This window comes from Scardinius erythrophthalmus (assembly GCF_964197995.2).
Source record: "Scardinius erythrophthalmus genome assembly, chromosome: 16".
Taxonomy (NCBI): Eukaryota; Metazoa; Chordata; class Actinopteri; order Cypriniformes; family Leuciscidae; genus Scardinius; species Scardinius erythrophthalmus.
In genome coordinates this window covers 12,461,038-12,485,743 of record NC_138236.1, presented here as the reverse complement: position 1 = coordinate 12,485,743, position 24,706 = coordinate 12,461,038, and the positions used below count along the sequence as shown (strand labels likewise).

At 41.0% G+C, this 24,706-nt stretch overlaps 1 protein-coding gene across 3 annotated transcripts; it reads left to right on the top strand.

Moving 5' to 3' along the window:
* The first annotated feature begins 2,262 nt into the window (after positions 1 to 2,262).
* Positions 2,263 to 24,706, top strand: arid1aa (AT-rich interaction domain 1Aa). 3 transcript variants are annotated; one of them, XM_081389521.1, is made up of 20 exons: positions 2,263 to 3,452; positions 10,677 to 10,874; positions 12,336 to 12,989; positions 13,807 to 13,917; positions 15,334 to 15,541; positions 15,827 to 15,916; positions 16,021 to 16,191; positions 16,791 to 17,127; positions 18,574 to 18,722; positions 18,847 to 18,950; positions 19,057 to 19,266; positions 19,370 to 19,574; positions 20,046 to 20,178; positions 20,264 to 20,421; positions 20,564 to 20,705; positions 20,811 to 20,933; positions 21,029 to 21,125; positions 21,238 to 22,075; positions 22,174 to 22,304; positions 22,390 to 24,706. In XM_081389521.1, exons 1-20 carry the CDS (start codon positions 2,544 to 2,546, stop codon positions 24,325 to 24,327), a joined length of 6,906 nt encoding a protein of 2,301 aa, XP_081245647.1. In that variant the 5' UTR covers positions 2,263 to 2,543; the 3' UTR covers positions 24,328 to 24,706. The 3 variants fall into 3 exon arrangements, with proteins under 3 accessions (XP_081245647.1, XP_081245646.1, XP_081245648.1); XM_081389520.1 differs by having other exon boundaries at positions 20,258 to 20,421; XM_081389522.1 differs by lacking the exon at positions 10,677 to 10,874 and having other exon boundaries at positions 2,406 to 3,452; positions 20,258 to 20,421.

Here is a 24,706-nt window from a genome sequence, read left to right as displayed (position 1 = left end):
TGATTACGTAACTCGCGTTACTTGTAATGCGTTACCCCTAACACTGGGTTCGTCATGGTGGTATGCCGACATAGCTCTCGATACACCACAAAGACTTGCTGTCCTGGTCACAGATGAGCCAGTGAGACGCGCACCAACAATTTGTCCTCTTTTGAACTCTAACATGTCTCCCATTATGTTGTGTGCATTGCAATATTGTATACAGCTGTGCCATTGCTCTGCTAATTCAACCTTCACACTCTGCTCTTATTGATGGAATGTAAAATCAGTGAAGATAGGCGTAAAACCTTCAACACTATCAGCCAGTGTTTCAGTTTCATTGTATGTATCAGTGATGCTAAAATGACAGCCTTGAATGCACTGTTAAAATGCTACTTTGATAAAAGCATCTGGTAAAAGGCATAAAATTTAAAAAATGTGCAAGTGTAAAAAGAATTTGCTAATGTATAGAAAGAAAATGATGGGATTTACTTGAAATCATTTTTATTAGCTGTTCTTCTCTCTCCAAAAAATGTATATTATCATAAATTAACTTTATCTTCACAATTGTGTTGTATAAAATAACAGCATGATTTATAATATCTTTACGCTTTATATATGTATTATACTATCCATATTAACCATCTTTTTTTTTATATACTTAACCTTTCTATCATTCACTGACGGTTTCAAATAAATATTAACAAAGAGATTTTAGCTCTCCAAATCAAACATATGAAACACTATCACAGTTTCCATAAATTATTCATCTGATTTCCATATTCTTTGCCTTAAGATGAAATATGTATACATTTCACTAGGGAGAATTACATTTCCCAGATTAAATATACTCTTAAAAAGTGCCAGAGAGGATCTCCCTACTTCACAGGACACAACTAGAGTTGGCCAGCAATGCTAGCGGCTCTGCATTGCATTAAGGTTGTGCTGTGCTGCTCTGCCCATCCCCCATACTGAGATACCAAAGCAGAGTTGTGCTGCTTTTGCAAGCAGCAAAGCTTCAGCTCGAGTGAGAGGCAGGCAGGGAGAGAGAGAGGGGGTGGGGAGAGCAGAGAACGAGAGACGGTGTGTTATTCTCTCCTAAAAAGATATTTTCCCCAGAGATTCTTTCTCTATCTCTTTTTAGATACCAAACTGAACCACAGTATAAATAGATGGGCTTATTTTCTGATGATAATGTATTCTGCCTTTCAACCACTTTGTGTGGTTTATCTGATTTTCTTCTTTACTCGTACTCTCTCCCTCCCTCTCATTTTTCATTTTCACTTCCTGCTTGCAGACTAGCTCAACCCACCACCAACCCTCCCTTCTCTTACTTTCCTAACGCATTTCAATCAGCACAACCCCCTAAAACAGTTTCTTAACCGGTTTGACTTCAGGACTCTTATAGGCCTTTCTTTTGCATCAAGTGAAAACCAAAATAGTTATATATATATATATATATATATATATATATATATATATATATATATATATATATATATATATATATATATATATATATATATATATATATATATATATATATATAAAATAATAATGAAATGTACTGATAAATTAAATGTATTAACATTAACATGTACTGTATAGGCCCTACAATATGGAAATTATTAACCTAATTATTAAATTATTATTATTTTCTATGTATCCTAATCATTTTGTTAAAAACATGTATTCATTAATTACATTTCTGTCTAAATACATTGTTAGCTAACCGTGTAATTTGTATATGTACATTTCTGAAATCCATCAATTGGACAAAATTGTAATGTAGACACACATTTTCTGTAAAGCTGCTTTGAAACGATTGTGAAAAGTGCTATACAAATAAATGTGAATTGAATTGGAGTGTATTTACATTTATCTTGCATAGGTTTTTTTTTTCATGTTTTTGTGCCAAAATACAAGACACACAGTCTTTGACAACCTCAAAAGATATGGGAAGCATTTTCTCTTTCGAGTGTGTCACTCTGCAGACTTTGGTAATTACTAGAGAAAACCAGTAAGACAAGCTTACTTCATGGGGAGAATGCATACAACCAATGCCATGGTAATGCCTGATTATATGGTTACATTCAGTTCACTACAGCCACAGTTTTCCCACCAAAATCTTTTCTAGGAGCCGTTTTCAACCTTGCCGTTATGCAACGTCAATTTAACACCCCCCTCCCTCCCCACCAGCCCCCCTTCTCCGAATCCATTCCGCACTCCGAAGGGAGTCCGAGCCATATTTTACTGGTCTCAGCGCACCTCGGTAAAATGGCTGTATCTAAGTGAGCCTCGTGCTGGTGTGATCCGTTCCTCGGCTGTAGTCTACTTCTGCAACAGAACCCCCACAAATTCCGTGTCGGTTAAATTTCATTTCCCGGGAACTCGGTGAGCGAGAGTCTAAAAAACGGGGCCGACGGTGGAGTCCGGATTCGGTCCGGCGTAAGGGGTGGGGATGAGTCGGGACACGGGTAAATTGTTGTAAAACTATTGTATTTACATTCAATGTTTCGCGTTTGATTGTGACCGACTCGCCGAGAGGGAGAGGGGGGGGGATCATGGCCGCTCAGGTCGCCAGCGCTACCTCTCTCAACACCAGCCCGCCTTCCGAGCTGAAAAAACCGGATCGAGACCCAAAGGAGGAGTCGGTACCGGGGGAGAAGCAGCAGGAAAATAAGGAACCGGGACTAAACAGCGGATCTCCGGCTCGCGGGGAACTGCAGGACCGGGCCGATGTGGGAAATGCTGGGGGAGGAGGGGAGTCGGAGATGAAGAACGGCAACGGGAATCCGTCGAGGGTGAACAATAATCAAAATGAGACCACCGGACCGGAGGGGAACAACCACCCCGGGATGGTACACCATCAAGCGCCCGGGTTTCAGCCAGCTTCCTATAGCTACGCGCAGCACTACGGACGGGCCCCTTTTCATCAACATGGCGGACAACAAAGCCCTGGCATGGCAGCTGCAGCGGGGCCAGGCGCGCTGTCGAGCAGCATGATGGACTCATATCAACCCAACTCCCATGATCACAGCTTCCCGAACCACCAGTACAACAACTACAGTCCGTTCGGGAACCGGAGCCCGTACCCGGGCCAGAGCTACGGCATGAACTCTCCGCGCAGCGCTCCTCAAGCTCAGGCGGTAGGGGGGCAGTCAGCCAAGCAACAGCAGCAGCCAACAGCGGCTGCATCTTACAGCAATCAGCGGTATAGCATGGGAAACCCGCAGCCAACATCCACCCCGACTCTGAACCAGCTCCTCACCTCCCCGAGCGGTGGTAGGGGCTACCCGAATTACCCACCGAGCGACTTCAACAGCCAGGACGGTGTTAAGGGACCAGCAGATATAACGTTAGGCAGCAGCAGCGGGCAGTACGGTGGGGGCCATCCGGGTTGGCAACAAAGGACCCATCACCCGCCACCCATGAGTCCTGGAAGTACCGGGCAGCCCCTGGGTAGAAATCAGGTAAAATTACAACCCTAATGCCTTGTAAAACTGCATCTCTCTGGCTTTGCTCAAGTCATATGAGTGGTTGAAACGCACTGTGCTTGCTATTGTCTAAGCAAGAGACTCTATAAAATGGCTGCCTCCTTGGTTTTCCATAGCAGCTCATCATTTAACTCTTTATTTTTAGTTTAAATGACGAAACTTTCGAAAATCCACTAGGTTCGTGGCTGGACGTGTGTTGTGAGACGAAAACGGTTGGCTATTATTGGATGAGTTGAAGGTAGATCTCCGGTTGAAAATGCCCATTTAGCGCAAGCTACTTCTCCATCAAGGAGGCTTAAACGCATTTAGCTTTTCCCTCTTAGGCCTTTCTGTGTTTTATATGCTTTATTCTTCTGTATATCTAACTAATATGTAAGATGTATCCGATTGGTGTATTGTTTGTCAGTTTTGATGTTAATTAGGAGAGCTATTATCATAAAATCAGCGGATATTTCATGTGGAAAAACCCGTGTTGTGTAAACCGATACGTGCGTGTCACGCGTCTATGGTCGAGAAAAACAGACTAATTAACCTTATTTTGCACTAAAATGTATTTAAACGCACTTTAAAATGACGTTACTAGTACATTTGACGAGGAAAAGCTTTAGTTTTGAAGCGTAGACTCCAACTGAATGTCGGTGTCTATGCGCGCAGCTTGTAAACACAAGCCCAGTGATTTGAGTAAGTGCAGATTGGTTTGCAGTGGGATTTGAATTGTGGAGGTAAAATCCTCCTGTCAAAGGCAGGAGACAGTTGGTCTTGGGTTGACATGCTCGCTGAGATCTGATTGGCTCTGCATCCTGTGCTCTTGGCCATTTATAATTGCATATGATGTAACAGCAACACTTGCTGATTAGTTCATGTTCCTCACCTCCCTCACTCTTTCAGTCATGTAATGTAACTTATGTAAAATTAATGAGATGCGTATATTTAGGGTGAATTCTACATGTTGGGAAGTAGGAGTTTATTAATTTAACAACTGAGGGTTGTATTCAGACACTGATACTTTTAACAGCATGTTGTCAGTTAATATTTTATAAACTTTTATACAACTTATATGATGCGTGTATAAAATATGCGTATAAAATGCATTTATATAAAGGATTCATGTCAGTTATCCTTAATAATATTTCATGTATGGGAAAAGATCATATAAATAGTAATTAATTTCTAATTTTTGCAAATCTTGTTGCTTGTATCTGTTGTGATGGTGCACTAGACCAAGATATTTTTTCACAACTTGAATTTTAAAATGTCAGTAACAGCAAAAATTGTATTTCAAACTTTGCCACTCATCGACTGGGAAGCTTTAGTGCAGTTTAAGTTTTGGTTATTGAAGACACTTGAATAGCCTGTCTTATTTCTCTAGCCTGTTAGATATTGAGCTAGAAACCCTTTTTGAACTCTTTAATTCATGCCAGTTGTTTACAGTATGATGCTGTGCACTATTTCCTGTCTGGTCATTCACTGCATGCTAAATTCTTGTTCATGTGGTCCCCATCATGATTGTTTGTCTTGGATATGTCCAAACACTTTTAAGTGCAATTTCAAGGTTGAACTACTAAATCTGTTTACCACAGTTAACTTAGTTTCTAATGCTAAGTTGAGGCTACATGTGCTTCAGTTTTGTCGCTGTGCAAACTGTGCATCTGATAAGGGGGTTGAAACTTGGTGATTTGCAAGTTTTTCTTTTTGCTCAGTTTCTTAATTTTCTTCATTGAAGAAAATTAATCGGAAGTTAGTAATATTATGATATTGTGAAGTATGAGAACCAGTGAAAAAATACCAAAATCAATGGGCCTTTTTTTTTTTACGAATGTCCTTAGTAATCTGAGCATTATCCATGCTTTTTGCAAACTAGATTTGGATCTCTATGGGTTTGCTCACTTTTTTCTTGGAAAATATCAATTTATTAGACAAGTTCTTGTCAAAGTGAAGTATGATCTGTGGGTTTAAGTTACTGCCAAAGAAGAGCTGTTTGATGGTTTGGTCCTCAATTTCCACAGCATTTGTAAATGGGCCAAAAATATTTCCGTATCATGATGAAAAATCTGTTGATTAGTTTTCAAACCATCTAACCACACTAACTAAAACCCAGATCATACATATCGTTCACAAAGTTTGGGGTTGGTATTTAAAAGAGAGGTTTTTGAAATATGTCTGTAATGCATTTATTTGATATATTATAATATTATATCTTTTAAAATGTAACTTATTCTTGTGACGCAAAGCTGAATTTTCAGCATCATTACTGCAGTCTTCAGTATGATATGATTCTTCAGAAATCATTCTAATATGCTGATTTGCTGCTCATGAAACATTTCTTATAATTATCAAAGTTATTTTGCTTAATATTTTTGTAGAAACTGCTACTTTTTTTAGTATTCTTTTATAGAGCAGCATTTATATGAAATAGCCTATATTTTTTTGGCAACAATGTAAAAGTATTGTCACTCACTTTTAATCAATTTAATGCAGACTAAAAGCATTAATTATAAAATCGTACTGACTTTTGAACAGTAGTGTAGGTCATTTAGAATTTGTACAGAACTTGATTATTTTTGCTTGATTCATTTTGCTGTAGCTTTGTTTGAACTCTGACTCTATACTGGTCTTATTGAATCTCAAACAGAGTTATGCTTACTGCAGCTTCAGTCGATCTGTAAGTCTTCTAGTGTCCACCCCATCCCCGCGTGGCCAATCACAGCGCCCGTCCAGCAGCCTCTCCTGCCAAGGGAGCCCTCACTTTATCTTATGCAGATTAGCCATGTGCTGCTTTTATTTATTTTATTTTTTTCCGTTCGGACACTGGAAACTGTCGAGCAGCTTGCCCTCAGTCATTTCACACTCCAGAGCGTTTACAGCCGTAGACCTTTCAAGGTTTGTTCAAAGCTAAATTCAAAACAAGCATCCAAATTTGTTTCGCTGGTCCAAATTTGATAGGACAACACAGTGTACTTTATTGTCTATTTATTTTTCATGTGTCATTCAGTGATGATGTTTAAGCGTTGGTCATGTTTGAGTCAGTGGTCATCTGTGAAGAAGAAACAGATTGTGCCATCCATTTTTACAAGATCTGACTTGAATTCGCTAGAAGAAATTAGGCTATGTGTTTAAAAGCAAAATTAAAAATAAGACTAAACAAAGGGTCTTTTAAAAGTGTTCCCTGAATGTTACTGTTGTCAATTTGTTTCCTAGTTTTGCTTCCATCAGACATTTAACACTTTATATCAACATATGCATTTCAAATTTGTCACAATAGCGCTTTATTCTCATAGGGATAAATGCGTCATTTGTACATTGTCATTTGACTTTGTGAAACCCAAATCAGTGTTTGTTTTTATGTTCTGGGTCATCGGATACAAGATGAAAAGAAGGGCTTTGTGATATCAGTGTGAGATTCAAATGTAATATGATGAATGTGTGCAACTACACTTATGGTGCACTACAGTTATGTTGCTCACCTATCTTCTAAAAGGAAGCTAAAATGTAATTATGCCAAAAAAAATCACATTAATATTGCAATGATTGATCTGTTGCCTAATGGACTTGAGTATATTTTATTATCGTAATAGTTATCATCACCTGATGCTTAATATAGTGTCATAATCGTACCAGTAGCATGATTCAAGATAAATGTTGAAATTTTAAAAACGTAATGCATGACAGGATCTTGGCAATTATAGCTACACACCTGTCATGGTATCTCTTGATTTTTATTTTTTATTTTTTCAGCCGTTTGATGATGTTTTATGCATCCATTTAAAGTGTCAGAGACATGTTTAAAATATCTTTCATAACTTTCAGCCTTGGAGTTAAAAAGGGGATCATGAATCTGTTTGACTCTACTCTTTAGGAAACTTAATGGCCAATTAAAAAGCTCATTAAAACCATCACCATAATACACACATTTGCTTAATTTTATTGTGTATTCAATCTGTCACCCAGCCATATGTTTTACATGCTGTAATATGGTGCACTACTGTTCAAAGGTTTGGGGTAAATAATATTGTTAAAAAAATGTTTTTGAAAGAAGTCTCATGCTCACCAAGGCTAAATTTATTTGATCACCTATTTTAATATATTTGATGTCCTATATTCCTGCGAAGGCAAAGCTGAATTTTCAGCATCATTACTCCAGTCTTCAGTCACATGATCCTTCAGAAATCATTCTAAAATTTGGTACTCAAGAAAAATGTATGATCAATGTTGAAACTATTTGTGCTGCTTAATATTTTTGTGGAACCAGAACATAATTCTTTAAAAAAAAATTCTTTTACTGTCACTCTTGAGCAATTTAATGCATCCTTGCTGAATAAAAACAGTCTTATTTACTCCAAACTTGGAACTGTATTTCATACTGTATATTGTGTACTATAACAAATATTGTGTAGGTGAGGAGGAGTATTTATTTGGCTGCTTTGTAATCATGTATTAAGCTGACCTTCAGGATTTAATTTTTCATGTTGGATAGATTTCACATTATGAAAATACAACAGACGATATGGATGAATGTATGCTTAATATTTCATGCTTCTGATTGTTGTTTTTTTGTTTTTGTTTTTTTGAAAATGTACAGGGAGAATTATGATAGAAAAAACAGTCTGATGTGATTTTCTGTCTGATGTGATTGAGTTTGTTGAAGAGTTGAGTAAGTCTATTACTAGTATGAAGTACTATAATTGAATGCAACAAGGCATTTATTTTCCCCTTGGAAGAGAACAGGATTGTTGACCACTAATGTTAAGTCATAAGGATGTTATTAATTAAATTAACATTCACTTGTTGTTATTATTAAAAAAATGTTAATATACATGTAGTAAAATCGTTTTTTTTTTGCGTTAAGTGTTAGGTAGCAATGATTGAATCAGTCAGATTATTATTACGTACTGCCATGTTCTGCATTCAGAAGGAATGGATGTTGGAAACTGGCTGTATTTTGTTGTTCATCCTAGGGCATCCTGTAGTTCATCCTTTTTTCTTTCTTTTTTTTGCTGAATAGTGATATACAGTAGGCTATATATCTCAGTATTTTCTCTTTCTGTTTAGATAAATTCTGTATTAAAAAAAAATAATTTCACATCCTGCACAATGTCCTACAAATGATGTTCGTGTTGAATTTTATGAAAACCGATTTAATGTAACCATGTAGGTAGGGCTGCACAATTAATCAAATTTCTAATTACGATTACGGATGCCACGATTACAAAAAAAAGTTCACTTACATTATTCTGCTTGCTTAAGAGGTGTGTTTGAAGTATGTTACGTTATGAGAGGCGGATCACGACTACTTCAGAGCACCTAGCACAATAGGACGTAAGTGTACGCTAAAATAAAAAGTTTCTCACCTCAGAAAAACTGACTATCCTGTCCTGTCAGGAAATATAGCCTATAAAGCGCAAAAGAAACCACAAGCATGCAATGTGGTTACGTTGTAAATTAGAAAGTCACGAAAAAAAAGTAAAATACCAATAAATCACGTTACTTGTACGTCGTGTGTTAGCTGAGAAGGATTTGTTTGTAGGTATGATGTTCATTCTATTCATCAGGAGCAGTTTCCATGGTTCATTAATGGTTCAATTCATCATGGTAACTGTTGTTTCCGTAACCCCAAAATGCTTTATTTTCACTTTGGGTTATTTTGTTTATTTTTACATGACTGTGGTGCCTCATACCCACACCGTATTAACAAAAACTAGTTTGGGACTGCTGTTTAATAACTTAACCTCATAGGCCTACTGTTTATTTTTCAGTATTAGTCATATTCTTAATTTCTGTGTATGTTAAGTAAAGGGGGACAGTACATACGTGTGTGTGTCAAAAATTTCTGTGTTAACTAATTTATTACAATAGGCCTAGGCCTATATATATATATATATGGCTTGATGACCATGGAAAAATATGGGTCCCATGGCCAAACGAGTTGAGAACCACTGGTATAAAGCTATTCAATGTAAATTGTGATAATTGTAATTTTATAATCGCAATTACAATTTCAAGGGAATAATCAACAATTATGATTTTTGTCATAATCGTGCAGCCCTACACGTAGGCTATGCTATATGTTATGTGCAAAAAATGGTTAGAATCACATTACATTCTAACATTGTAACAACATTACAATCTAAAAACAGAAGTTAAAATCCCCAAATTAAAAATAAAAACAAAAGTACCTGTGAAATGTAAGTTGCGCACACTACATCTCAAACGCATTAAACGGCACACGTATCTGTCAGAGCATCTGATGGGGCAAGCCGCGTTAACTGTATCTTACGAGTTATTTTGAAGCCTTAACATCAAGCATGTCTCATGTTTGGGACAAATTGGATTATGCACTTTCCCCACAGCAGCTCACTGCGTGTCCTCCACACTTTTTCCAGATACGCTTGTAACATAATACTACTGTATATTGATATAAACTGTATTGTTTCATCCTATGTCGTTTGTACGATATATCAATATATATTCTATAAACTTGAAATATTTTGGCCATGTTTGTGCAGTTGTTTTGTTCCCAATATTTGCTAGTTTACAAAAACATGACTGCTATTCCAACTCCAATATTTACATGACCCCTCATTTTGGACTTTTATGCAACAGCACTCATCTCATTGCAAGTCAAGCTGGACTTCTCCACTCATGTCATTAAGCCCTGTGTCATTCATTCGGTGCCAAGATTGCCGTCTTTTTTCCGAAAAAAGGAAAAGCTGGCTTGGCCGCGGCTCAAGCAGAGCTACAGCTGGGATGTGTTAAATATTCGGCAGACTGCCCTCCATTTGAAATGAGTTATATATAGCACTGTTGACTTCCTTAACTAAGACTGAGCAAGGTAACGGTCAGGTTAATAACCGTGGGAATCGGCAGCAGAGGGTTATTTGCTGTCTCTCATTTTCCTTCTCCTTTTTCCACTATCGTTTCCCCCTCTGGCTGTTCTCTTCTCTCTCTTCTTCTCTTGTGGTTTCTTGCATTTTTATTCTGTCCTTGCTCTTCTTTCATTTCCACCCTGGCTTTTTAAAATCAAATTCTCCAGTGTGGGAGTGCAGTAGCACAGTATAATAGTTAGATTTTATGGTTTTGGAAAATGTGTCCTTGAGTTTTTGAAGGCTTTGTAGATGTCTTTGTGTAAAACTCAGTTTATGCTTTTCTGTCATTATCTGAGTTTCCTTTGCTCAAAACCTCTTTGTCACTCTCGTTCCACAGACTCCAGGCTCCATGGATCAAATGGGGAAAATGCGCGGTCAGCCATATGGGTCAGGTGGGCCTTACTCCCAGCAGCCCCATCAAGGGCCTCCTTCAGGGCCCCAGCAGGGCCCTGCTTACCCAGGCCAGGGCTATGGGCCCCCTGGCCCTCAGAGATACCCTATGGGCATGCAAGGACGTATGCAGTACGGCCAACAGGTCATTGCTCTTTCTCAGTGTTTTAAGGGTTAACACTTTGACTTGGCTTTCAGGGATGGCGTATGTTACGGCATTTATACTGTTTTTTTTCCCTCCCATTGATACTGCTTTTTGCTTTATGTGCTGCACTCTTGTTATTAAATGACAATATTCTGGAAACGTTGCAACTAATAATGCGTATTTTGTAACACTGCAATGCCCTCGCTCATTTGGATAAAAAAAATTATGTTGGGGGAAATACTGGTTTATTGTGCAGTGTTCTTCAATTGTGATTTCGATGTACTGGTATCTATGTAATATTTTTTTAGTACTTTAGCAGGATTTTTAAGCTTCTAAAGTTAGTTTAGCAGCACCAAACAAAAAATGTTTAACTCCCAGAATCCATGCTCTTGTGAGGAAAAGACTAAAGGTGATGATACACAGGGCAACTTTTTGAGCAATGTTGCTGGGCAGTTGCTGGGCCAGATGAGACACAGGGCCCATGACTGATCTAAATGTTCCAGATAGAAATGTATTGCCCATTTTCAATGGGAAAGTGCCCAAGCAACGATCGCTCAGCAAGATTGCCCAGCAACATTGCTCAAAAAGTTGCCCTGTGTATCGTCACCTTAAGATTCACCTAATTTGAATTAAAATGGTTTAATTCTTGGCTGGTTTTTGGTGTTACAAAACATGACAAAAATAGCAATATGTAGCATATTGTATCCCAGGTGGGATCTCAGGTGGGACATGGGATGTCTAGCCATTCCTAGCCTTAATAAATGATTACAAATGTGATGCCAGATAAGGTCACACTTTCTGGTAAAAAAACAGCTAAATTTTTATCAATTTCTTATTATTTAGGGAATATGAAGGATAACATGTTGTTGGGCTCATTATGTACAGGTTATAAATAAAACTCATCTGATCTTGTTTCTTTTGCAATAAACTCCGTCCCTGTGTTGATATTTGTCCATTTAAACTCATATTAACAATATCAGGGAATTTAATATTATGATTTCTAGGCCTGGTAGAGTCATGGAAATTTCTGATGTGGAAATATCCATTTTTCTTATGCTGTGTGTTAAAACATTTTGAGCTATTCTCTGCTTTGCTACATTCAAATCTAAGGACATTTTTGGCCTCACTGATGACATTTGTACATTTATTATTATTTTTTTAAGTAGCAATTCAAATCTTTTAATCCTTTAATCAAGAATGACTGGAAAAGTCATGGAAATTCAAGTCAAGTTTGCTTTTATAGCGCTTAATACACTACAGATTGCTTCAAAGTAGCTTTACAGTAATTAACAGGAATAAAAGTGTCCGTGTTGCAAATTCATTTGTCAGAAGAAGTGGGAACCTTGTCTATTGCATGTGAAAAGAAGTTTCTTTTTTGTCCATTTACCCGCATGATTTAAATCAGTGTAGGAAATGCCATGAGTGTAATGATCTTTAGTGCCATCCTACTTGTTTTCGCAGATGCCATCATACGGACAGCAGGGACCAGGGGGTTACGTGCAGCAGGCGCAGCAGCCTTATTATGGCCAGCATGGTCAGGGGCCTCACTCCGGGCAGCAGCAGTCGTCATACCCCCAGCCTTCCCCTGGGCAACCAGGAAGTCAGGCACCTTATTCACAGCAACCACATGCACCCCAGTCATCTGGCCCTCATGTACAGACTGGCCCTCCTTACCAACAACCCCACCTGCCCCAGCAGCCTCAGGGGCAAATGCCCGGCCCATCGCCGGCCCCGTCCCAGTCCCACTCCCCGTACTCTCAGTCCTCAGCAGCATCCCAGTCTAGCCAGTCTCCCTATCCACAGCAACAGGTGCCTCAGTCCCAGCCCTCACAGCAGGGGAGCTCCCAGGCCCCTCCTGCATCCCAGCCCCAGCCCCAGCCCAGCTACCCGCCCGGCCAAGGTCCCCAGCAGCAGCCGCAACCACCACCACCATCACAGCAGCCACCGCAGACGCCAACACCTGCTTCTCAGCAGCCCGCGGGACACGGACAGATGCCGCAGGGACAGCCCACGTCATACTCCCAGAATCCCCCACAACAACAACAACAACAACAGCAGCAGCAGCAGCAGCAGCAACAACAATCACCGTATCAGCGATTTCCTCCTCCTCCTCAGGTAACTTAAGTTTTCTGCTTTTTTATCTAAGTGGTGGATGAAAATGAAAGGACTCTGAATTTTCAGCAGCCATTACACCAGTCTTCAGCTTTTTCATCACAGAAATAAATTACATTTTAAAATAATAGAAAACAGTTCTTTAAATTGTAAAAAAAGAAAAAAAAAAAAAATCACGATATTACTCCTTTTACTGTATTTTTGATAAGACTTGGTGAACATAAGAGACTACTTTCAAAAATGTTGCAAAAAGAAGTCTTAGAATTTTAGTCTGTATTTTTTAATAATAATGTATTATGAACGTACAAGTCGTACATGAATTAAGAATGATTAAGAAATGCTGTAAAAAAACAACATGAAAATGGTTGCTAGTTTATACACAATGCATTAACAAATGTAACCTTATTGTAAAGTGTTGACTGTGTCTGCCAATAACAAGTGTAAATGCATATGTTATCTACACTGAATGATGTTTTGTCAACCTATTTACTATGTTTATTTACTATGTAAAGGTGGGATGTGAATTGCATGTTTAATATTCACTTTGTGTGTTTGAACTAAATTGGATGACGGCTTTTGCAGTTATTTTAAAATCTGGGATGCATTTCATTTCACAGTGCCACCGCATTCACAGACTTATACAGTAATAAAAGTAGTATTGTAACTGGTTATTCTTAAGTACAAAAACAGAAACTTTAATTATTAACACTGAGACTGACCTAAACGCACCCATAACATCTGTAAGCAAAAGCATCTATGCATGCGTCCACTGTCCTAAATACCTATATCGACTGACCTGGGATGACTTTTTCCCCAACAGGAGATTTCCCAGGAGTCTTTTAGCTCCCAGTCCAGCGCTCCAACCTCCGGCCCGCCTCTGGCATCGAAGAGCAGCACAGAGGACATGCAGGGCAGACCCTCCAGCCTACCAGTGAGTCTGACACTGTCATTTCACACAGGCTGTTGACTGCGTCCAGACGCATTTAAAGATGCATTGTGAATTTGGCGGATTCACAAATGCACAATCAAGTTGTTTCAGTCAAAAGCGTTCTATTTTATGTTGACTTTTAGTTCAAAGTAATTAGCTTGAAGATGTGAACATAATTCAGCCTTAGTTGGACCTTTGAGATTGTTACTAAATGGAGAACTTCATGTGGTCTTTCACGAAAATATATGGTTCTCGGTACCTTTTATCTACTTTCCTTGTGAATTCTGCCTCTGTCGCTGAGATATAATTGCATTTGAGTGTGTTATGACCTGCGAGACTGTGTCTGAAAAGGACACATGGAGAGACACCCAGCTGCGCTGACTCAGCACACGTGCAGCCAACCGCCGTAGCCATGGCAACCTCAGGGACGCTGTGATCTCACTTTTTTTTTTTACTTTTTTTTCCAGATGAGATAAATAAGGCCAGCAGCCTGTGGCTGTGTGATTGTATGTGTATGAGAGCACTTGGTTGTGTGTGTGTGTGTGTGTGTGTCCCAGAGAGAGAAAAAATGTGTGCCAGAGTTCATTGTTGCAGAGTGGAAGAAGCTGCCACTGGGAGATTTATTCTAAAGAAGATGAAACTTAATTGTTTTGTTGTACAATTAAATTGGCTATTGTGCTGCTGATTTAAGATTCTTTTTTGTTTTTTGTTTTTGTGAGTCCTTGGGCAAATTTTCAGTACAGTGTTTGTACTATATCTTGCCTTTTCCTAACAATTAAGCAACAAAACTTAGCCAGAGGCTGCAATATGTTCTTGTGCTGCTGAATGTGGATTTATTTTTTTAGCGATTATTCTTTAAAAATCTGTGAAAGCTGAAGATAATGATGTGAAGAATTGTTTTAGTCAGCTGGCAGCTTCAATTTTGAAGTCCTAGCAGAGTCTGTTTTGTTTGTTTGTTGTACTCTTACATTTTGTTTTGTCCTCCGAAGGGAATTTAAATATTAATAAGCAGTGATTTTGAAGTTGGCATGAAATGGAAATTTACCCTATAAATGCATGTCATTGATCTTACTGTGAAGGATTCATCTATGCATGTTTTTTTTTTGTTAAATATCATAACTTGATCTTCCGGTGAAATGACAGACCTCTCTCTGGTGACACATGCCAGACTTCTCCAATCATTTAGTGCGCTTAATCCCGCCCCTTTTTTACGATCGACTGCAAGCTTGCATTCATATCTGCCTCCATCCAATCAAAAACTATTTGACAGAACCAAGTCCCCTCACTACTTTTTTTTTCTTTCAATAATCTGTTTTACTCGGATGTACATCACAACATGTAACAGAAGTACCAACAGATAATTTCTTCCACCGCTGCTTTAGTTTCTGATTTTCTGACCTTTACGGTTTATTTGCTTAGGACCTATCCGGTTCTATCGATGACCTACCTACTGGTACGGAGGGCGCTCTGAGTCCTGGAGTCAGCACATCTGGAGTATCTAGCAGTCAAGGAGAACAGAGCAATCCAGCACAGTCACCCTTCTCCCCCCACACTTCTCCCCCGGTGGGCTCGCCTGCCAGCGCCTCAGCATCTCGCTCTGGGCCTCTGTCTCCTGCCACGATGCCAGGTAGAGCCAGTAAACTTTAAATTATTTAGAAATCCTAAAATGTGTTAAAACCACTTTGAGCCATCATGCAGAGGATTTGGAATATTTACCGAAATTAAATATAAAATGTATTTTTGTAGTCTCATTTGCAATCTGTTTTCCTCCAGTTTTAACACAAAATGTTAAATTTTAAATGCACAATGTCACACAAAATATTTTCGTCTTGATCTCAGTTGTAGAATGTGGTTCTTTTTTTTTTTTTTTTTTTTTTTTTTTTTTCACAATTTGTGCATTTCTCATTTGTAGTGAACCAGATGCCTCCCCGCCCTTCAAGTGGACAGTCTGATGGGATCATGCACTCTTCGATGAATCAACCCGGCATGGGCCAAGAGAGAGGTAGCTCAGTCTAAGTCCTACTTTACAATGACAAGACTCGTTTTCCATCTTTATGCTCACTTTTTATTTATTGTATCGATACATCAATCTTGTTGTCTGCACAGGATATATACAGAGAAACCCTCAGATGGCACCCTATGGGTCTCCACAGTCTAGCTCTGCTTTGTCTCCTCGTCAGTCATCTGGAGGCCAGGTGCATGCTGGAATGGTTCCTTATCAGCAGAACAACTCTGTGGCGAACTATGGGCCTCAGGGTGGTCAATATGGACCACAAGGTATGTGGCATAGTGCTAAACATTTCACACCATCTAAAAAAATTAAGAAAACTGCACATTTTAAAAAGGGTCTTATGTTAAGAGAAGTGATTTGTAGTGGAGGTGCAGATATTGGACTTTTATTTTAGTCTTTCTCTTTCTCTTCTTGCTGTCCCTCCAAATCCTTCTCACTCTCCCTCTTTTTCTCTTTGTGCGACCAGTGGATCACAGTGTGGTTATTTTTAGCATTAGTGAAAAAAGGGAGTTGACGTAGCATGGCTCACGTCAGTTGAGCAGCTACAGTGACTGTGGCTTACAGCAGCGCTACATGCTGTTAAAGCACTCAAGGGCCTGGAAGTCCACCAATGAGGCTTCCAGACCCCACCACATTTGTCCAATGCTGACTTTTAATTTACCAAACTGCTTATTCTGTTATTGTGGTTTTCAGACTTTTTGTTTCATTGCAGAAAATGTAACCCTGGATTAGATTTCTTATTTAATATATACATTTTTCTCTACAAAAAGATGGCATAAGCAATGTGCTGTAAAACTGGCTTTACTGTCACTGTAAAACTATTATTTATATAGCATTGTTTATAACTTCCCATCTTCCTCTTCAGGCTACCCCAGGCAGCCTGGTTACAGTGGCATGCCTAATGCCAATTACCCAGGCCCTGGCATGGGCGGATCCTTGAATCCCATGTCTGGGCAAGGTGGAGGGCCACTGTTTGCTGGCATGGCTTCTGGGAGGATGCCTCATGGCCAGATGGGTGCACGCCCCTTTGGCCCCAACATGGGCCCCAACATGGGCCCCAACATGAGTCCCAGTATGGGCCCTAATATGGGCAACATACCACCTCAAGTGGGAACCGGGATGTGCCCACCTCCAGGCCTCAACAGGAAGCCACAGGAGGCCGCAGCAATGCAGCACGGACCTTCCAACTCAATACACAACAGGTACGCAAGAACTGAAATACAACCGAAGTTTCACAATATCATTAACAAGTAGTGTTAAGTAGTGTGTAACGGTACACAGAAATCACGATTCGGTACGTACCTCGGTTTTGAGGTCACGGTTCGATACGAGTTCGGTACAACAGAAAAACAAAAACAAATCCCCAATGCAAGGTTTCTTTTAAATTATTTTGTACAGACAGTAATGGAAACAAATTGCAGTTTGTTCCAACTAGCGGCATTTAGTTCCCCCTGAGGTAGCCTTCCCCCTGAGGTAGTGTGTTAAAGTCCCCCTGTAGTCAATAATGTTATCCCTTAAAACTCATCTTTGATCACCCAAATTACATATTTAAAAGTTTTTTTCCAGTGGAACAAAAATTCTTCATGCCTTAAAATAGCTTGAATGTAACTACACCCTTGTTTCATTTAGTATACGTGGAACCATCAATATGCAAATCAGCCCTGCCTCCACTCACTCACATGAGCTCAGAGATCCACTCGCTTTACTCGTAACTTTACTCAACTTACTGTAGTAAACGCTGCACAATGGTATCACTCTTTACAACGCCGGACACATAATGGTAATTAATATGATTAGCCTTTTGCTTGACTACCTTATCAAACTGCTAATAATGTGTTCCTAACGTTACACAAACCATGTTGCCTTTCGCCATCTCAGAGTCAGACAGCTGCCTTCTAAAAATAGAAACGCTTTTAACAACTTAGAACGTCACTGGAGAAAGGCATATAGTTCATCATAACGTCGTAATATACATCATATACATAATTCACACACTTAATATTGCTAAAAGTATCCAATTTTTCATATCAACAGAAAAATATATCGGGATAACCTGGCTTCTCTTGAGACTCCCCTGCTTTGCAGCATAGTTAATGATATAGCCCTGCCCACACGTTGGCGTGATTGGCTGCAAAGTAGTTTGTGACGTAAGAAACACCAGCGATCATCATTAGAAGACATCATTAGAAACTAAAGGTTTTTTTTTTGTACTCACAATAAAACACAAAACATTGTGCATTTGTAAAATAAAGCAAACAGGATGTCGCTTTCTGCCGTCCCGGTTTCCTTTCCATGAAATTATTGGAACGTGTCACAAAAAAGAAAAACCTCCACGTATAGGCAACTAGCAAGCTCTTCTTTGGCATCTGAACTCTTGTTTTGGGTTGGTGCATAGATAGTCTCTTCTTCTGGTCTTTTTCCTGTTGTGGCAGTTAGCAAACTACTGCACGTGCCCCCCTTCTGGATTGGAGTGTGGATCGCCTATGACTTTATTCGTCGTCTGACTGTATGCACCGAACCGTGACGGTTCGGGATGAAAACGTACCGTTACATTTTAAATGTCTGTTTTGTTAGCCTTTTCTCATTTTTTTAATACAAACTGGTGGTACGAGCCTATTTGAATTGAAATGTTGCGTTTTGCCTCTCAGACTACCAGGTTACACCAATATGTCTCCTGGTCCTGGTATGATGGGCTCAGGACCTCCGTATGGCTCCTCTATGAACAACATGCCTGGGATGATGAACACTCAGGGTTCTCCCTACCCCATGGGTGGTAACATGTCTAACAACACTAGTGGTAAGATAATAATAAAAGTTTATTTTTGTATACTACATAACCTAGCAGAAATTAAAATACTTCAATTGTAAAGTTAAATCTTGTGCCAGGTTAAAATCACGGTTAACATATGTTTCTCTCTTAGGCATGTCCCCTGGTCCGGACTTTGCTATGGAAGGGAAACTTAACCAAGCCCAGAAAATAAATAACAAAGCTGAGGGCACACCCAAGACAGAATCAAAATCCAAGGTTTGCTTAACATTTAGATGCAAGTATAATGCCTTTACAGCAGAAATCAGTCATCCTTTGTTGCACCTCATGTGTAATTCCTTCCATATAAACTGCTTCTTTCTAGAAGTCAAGTTCCTCCACAACTACCAATGAGAAGATCACTCGGTTGTATGAGCTAGGCCCAGAGCCAGAAAGAAAGATGTGGGTAGACCGTTACTTGGCTTTCATAGAGGAAAAAGCCATGGGCATGAGTAACCTGCCAGCTGTGGGACGTAAGCCCCTTGATCTCTTCCGCCTCTACATGTCCGTCAAGGAGATTGGAGGTCTTACACAGGTATATACAGCCTGTCCATACACATTTTGATAATGTTGAAGGTCTCAACTCATTTTCTCTCAAGGGTGTTTGCTTATATGCTTTGGCATTGTTGTAATTGCAGGTTAATAAAAACAAAAAATGGAGGGAGCTGGCCACAAATCTGAACGTGGGGACCTCCAGCAGTGCCGCCAGCTCTCTGAAAAAGCAGTACATCCAATGTCTGTATGCTTTTGAATGTAAGATTGAGCGTGGAGAGGACCCACCTCCTGAAATTATATCTGGAGATAGCAAAAAGAACCAGGCCAAAATTCAGCCTCCCTCCCCAGGTGAGTGCTGGTGACTTGGATTTGTCTCATGCCATGTATTGAAGCAAGTACAGGTAAATCTTAACAAATAAACTGCTGCAACAAAAACCCCTATTCCAAAATGAAGGAAGCAAGGTATAATACATTTTTTGCTAAATTTTTTATAGTTAAAAAAAATTACTGTTATTTGAAGCAGCACTATTATAAGTTCATCAATTAATATTGCAGTTGCAATCCAAGCTCTTTGTTTGAACTAATGTATTTAAGCATTATCACTAATGACTGGTTGCAGAAGTCATAAATTATACCTTTAAAGCGTCATGAAACCTTAAAACACATTTTTTTTTAGATGTTAACAGATATGATTGCAGATTCAAATGGGTGACAGATTCAAGATGTGGTACTATTGATGTTGTAGTACTTGCATATAAATCGAGAACATAGAAGTATAACGTTCCAAAACTTCTCTCCTTTTTTTGTTGCATGGCACAGCTGGATCTGGGTCTCTCCAGGGGCCCCAGACACCACAGTCCACCAGCAGCTCCATGGCGGAAAGCGGAGACTTGAAGCCCCCTACTCCTGCCTCCACCCCACACAGCCAGATGCCCCCAATTCCAAGTGGCAGGTGAGTTTTGTTTGTTTATCTTGTGCTACTGCCTGTGTCATTTGACTGTGAACCGCTTCTTACCTGCCCTGTTTCTTAGGAGCAGTGTGAACTTGCAAGATCCATTTGCTGATAGCGACTTCTCACGGAGAAGTACTATGACCCCAAACTCTGGCTACCAGTCTGGCATGAGCACCCCGGAAATGCCTGTTCGCATGGGACCCTATGAACCCAATAAAGACCACTTTAGTGGTATGCGTAAAGGTTTGTATTGTTTGTTGTATTTCTGTAACATAATTTGTCCTGTACACCTTGTATATCAGTTCATTTTTTATAATAGTGTTACGAGGCATTATAGTTCATGGTTAGCTACATGGTCTAATGATTTGTGTGCTTGTGGTCCTAGTTGGAGAACAGTTCATCTCTAGTGGACAGGGTCCCAACAGCAGTCTCGGTGATCAGTGCAACAGGGGACCACAAGGCCCAATGGGAAACATACCTATGGGCCAGCGGCACCAGTATCCATATGGCCCCGGCTATGACAGAAGGTATACTAAATCTTTACTTATTGTAAATAAACCTTCATCCTTTTTTTTTTTTGTTGGTGCTATGTAAATGATGCAATAAACTCTAACCTTTCCTGCTCTGCGTAGACCAGAGTCAGGGATGGGCACAGATGGCAGCATGGGGCCTGGAGTGCCACAGCCAAATATAATGCCTTCCAATGCTGAACCTGGGATGTACTCTCCAAATCGCTACCCTCCACAGCAGCAGCGGTCAGTCGACTACTCCATTTGTTTTTATGAAGATTGTATTTGTATATCTGCTATATCTTTTATACTGATTTCTCTTACGTATGGTGCTTGTGCAGACATGATTCCTATAGTAATCAGTATCCTGGGCAGGGTGCGCCTCCTGGTGGTTCCTATCCAAATCAGCAGCCTGGAATGTACCCGCAACAACAATTGGTAGGAAAGCAGTTAATAGAATGAGTTGGTATTTTTCTATTTGACGTTAGTATAATGAATAAATGTTACCAAAAGCCTTGACATATATTTTATATAATTTGTTTGCATTTAGAACTACAAAAGGCCTGGTGATGGCAGCTACCCACCAGCTAAACGGCATCATGACGGTGAGATGTTCAGTGGGCCTTACAATGCTCAGCAGCCACAGCCACCACCACAGGCTCCCCCTAGTGGTCCCTCAAGTGGTCAGCAGGAAATGTTTAACCAGTATAACAGTTCTTACCCTGGTTCGGAGCGCCGTCCACCCGGTCCTCAGAATCAGTTCCCTTTCCCTTTTGGAAGAGATCGGATGCAAGCAGGGACAGGCCCAAACTCCCAGGGTTCCATGCCACCTCAAATGATGGGCAGTCCAATGCAGTCTGGTCCTGACGGTCCTCAAGCTGGCATGTGGCCGGGCCGAGGTGATATGGGCTACCCCAGTTATCCTAACCGTCAAGGACCACCTGCTGGTCCTGGCCAGGGACCTGGCTACCATACAATGAACCGATCTGAAGACATGATGTCGTCTGAACCACGCATGAATCATGATGGGCAGTGGCCTGGGCCACGACAGCCCCCATATGGTCCTGGTAGCGCAGGTCCACCAATGAGCAGACCCTTGCAGTCCAACTACCAGTCTCCTCAAACCATGCAAAATCACATTCCGCAGGTGTCAAGCCCCACGCCCATGCCTCGCCCCATGGAAAGCAGGACTTCTCCCAGCAAATCACCCTACATGCCCAGCAATATCAAAATGCAGAAGGTGGGACCTCCAGTCCCTGCATCTCACATTGTACCTCCCTCAGTACAGCCTCCAATGATGAGAAGAGACCTATCCTTCCCTCCAGGATCAATTGAGGCTACGCCGCCAGTTCTCAAATCGCGCAGGCGTCTTACCATGAAAGAAATTGGTAAGAGTTCATTATTTGTTGTAGTGAATTACATTTTGGTCATTTATATGTCTTAGACCTGTGAGATATGGAAAGATAACTGTATACGACTTTTGTAGGCACTCCAGAAGCATGGAGAGTCATGATGTCCCTTAAATCAGGACTGTTGGCAGAGAGCACATGGGCTTTAGACACCATCAACATCTTGTTATATGACGACAACAGTATTTCGAATTTCAACCTTATACAGGTGAGTTGTTGTTGGGTAATGACAAGTATATTTTTCATTACTTAAGTTTTCATCCTAAATAACATATTAATGTCTTCTTTTGTAGCTCCCTGGTTTCCTGGAATTAATCGTTGAGTATTTCCGCCGTTGTCTCATTGAGATCTTTGGGATTCTGAGGGAATATGAAGTTGGTAATCCAGGACAAAGAGCTCTGTTGGATCCCAGCGTGCTCAAAAAAGATGAAGACACTGTGGATGATGAGGTATTGGTGGAGGGCATGGAGGAAGATGGAGAAACGGAGGAGGAAGATGAAGGAGAGGAAATGCACAGGTTAAAACATCAAGAACAACATTCAGCACCGCTCCAGATAAAACAAGAAGAAAAGCCAAGGATGCTTGATGATTCTGTGAAGAAAGAAGATTGCCATGGGATTGAAGGGGAGTCATCTGCAGAACCCAAGACTTCGGAGCCACCTTGTCTCGAGTTGGCTGTGGCTCAAGAGAAGCCTAAACAGGCTAGCAAGTTTGATAAGCTTCCCTTAAAGATTGTGCGAAAGAAGGATCCGTTTGTGGTGGACTGCTCTAATAAGCTTGGCCGATTGCAGGAATTTGACAGTGGCCTTCTGCACTGGAGTATCGGTGGCGGTGATACAACAGAACACATCCAGACCCACTTTGAAAGCAAGATGGACCTGTTGCACCAACGGAAGCATCTACCTGCCCAGTTCCCAGACAGGAAGAGAGGAGCTCAGAAGGACAGCCAGGCACCTTCACTGCCCTCATCCAGTGAAGAGCACCGAAAAGAAGTGGACCGGCAGTCTCCCCAGAGTCATCCGGCAGCCTCTCCAGAGTCATCAACTGAGAAAGTGACCAACGGAATTTCAGATTTGAGGGAGGACAGACCTGCTGACTGCTTAGAAACTGCCTCTGAGGGGACATCACACCTAGAGAAAGATCAAGAAAAAAAATTGTCAGAGGCGACAACTCCAGAAAGCATTAGGCCAACACCTCCAAGCCCATCATTACAGGGTCAGCACTGCATTGCCATTTTAGAAGATGAGCCACACAGCAAGGATGAAGCTCCTCTTGTCACGCTCTCAGACTGGCAAGATTCCCTTGCCCGTCGCTGCCTTTGTGTCTCCAACATCGTCCGCAGCCTCTCGTTCATCCCGGGCAATGACTCTGAGATGTCCAAGCACCCAGGGCTGTTGCTATTGCTGGGCCGCCTGTTGCTTCTCCACCATCTGCATCCAGAGCGAAAGCAGGCACCTTTAACCTACGAAAAAGAAGAGGAGCTGGATGAGAGTCTTGGTAGCAAGAAAGACGAATGGTGGTGGGACTGTCTGGAGCTACTGCGGGAAAATTGCTTAGTCACTCTTGCCAACATCTCAGGCCAGCTTGACTTCTCAGTCTACACTGAGAGCATCTGCCTGCCTCTGCTGGATGGCTTGCTACATTGGGCTGTTTGTCCTTCAGCCGAAGCCCAAGACCCCTTCCCTAGTCTCGGGCTTAATGGCGCCTTGTCCCCCCAGAGACTAGTCCTGGAGACCCTCTGTAAGCTCAGCATTCAGGACAACAATGTGGACCTAATTCTGGCGACGCCACCTTTTAGTAGATTAGAGAAGCTCTTTGGGAACCTTGTGCGTCTAGTTGGAGAGCGAAAGGTGCCTGTTTGTCGGGAGATGGCGGTTGTGCTGCTGGCCAATCTTGCACAGGGTGACAGCCTGGCGGCCCGTGCCATTGCGGTACAGAAGGCCAGTGTAGGGAATCTGTTGGGTTTCTTGGAGGACAGCTTAGCGGCTACACAGTTCCAGCAGAGCCAAGGTTCCTTACTGCACATGCAGGGGTCACACTTTGAGCCAACAAGTGTGGACATGATGCGGCGGGCTGCCCGGGCTCTGCTTGCCCTCGCTAAGGTGGAGGAGAACCACTCTGAGTTTACGCTCTATGAATCGCGGCTACTGGACCTTTCTGTCTCCCCACTCATGAACTCATTGGTGTCCCATGTCATCTGTGATGTACTCTTTTTGATAGGCCAGTCATGACAGCTGTGCGGAGCTATGGCTCCACCTTCTCTGGTTTTCGTACTTCCCCTTGCCTGTCCTCCCCATTTGCGAGTGGGGATTGAAAGCAGAGAAAATTGACTGTTTCTTGTTTTGTTTTTTTAATTTATGCAAGCCCTTTCATATTACACCCAATGGTCCCCCTTTTCTCTGCGTCTCACTTTGGGAAGGTTGTCACGAATTTGCTGTGGTTCATGAACCAGAGCCTCAACACACTGACACAAACTGTAACACTGATGCCAACTAGATGACATGGACAGGGACCCCAACTTTTGTGTCCTTGTCTGAGGTGAAATAACTTTTTTATAATAAAACAAATAAATGAATAAAATAAATAGCTTGAAAAAACAAACTATTTACC

Excerpts from the sequence above, each read along its gene's own strand:
- arid1aa (XM_081389520.1), top strand. The coding sequence starts at position 2,544 with ATGGCCGCTCAGGTCGCCAGCGCTACCTCTCTCAACACCAGCCCGCCT. Across the intron at positions 12,990-13,806 it reads GATTTCCTCCTCCTCCTCAG|GAGATTTCCCAGGAGTCTTT; the intron begins GTAACTTAAGTT and ends TTTCCCCAACAG. Across the intron at positions 20,934-21,028 it reads TACCCTCCACAGCAGCAGCG|ACATGATTCCTATAGTAATC; the intron begins GTCAGTCGACTA and ends GTGCTTGTGCAG.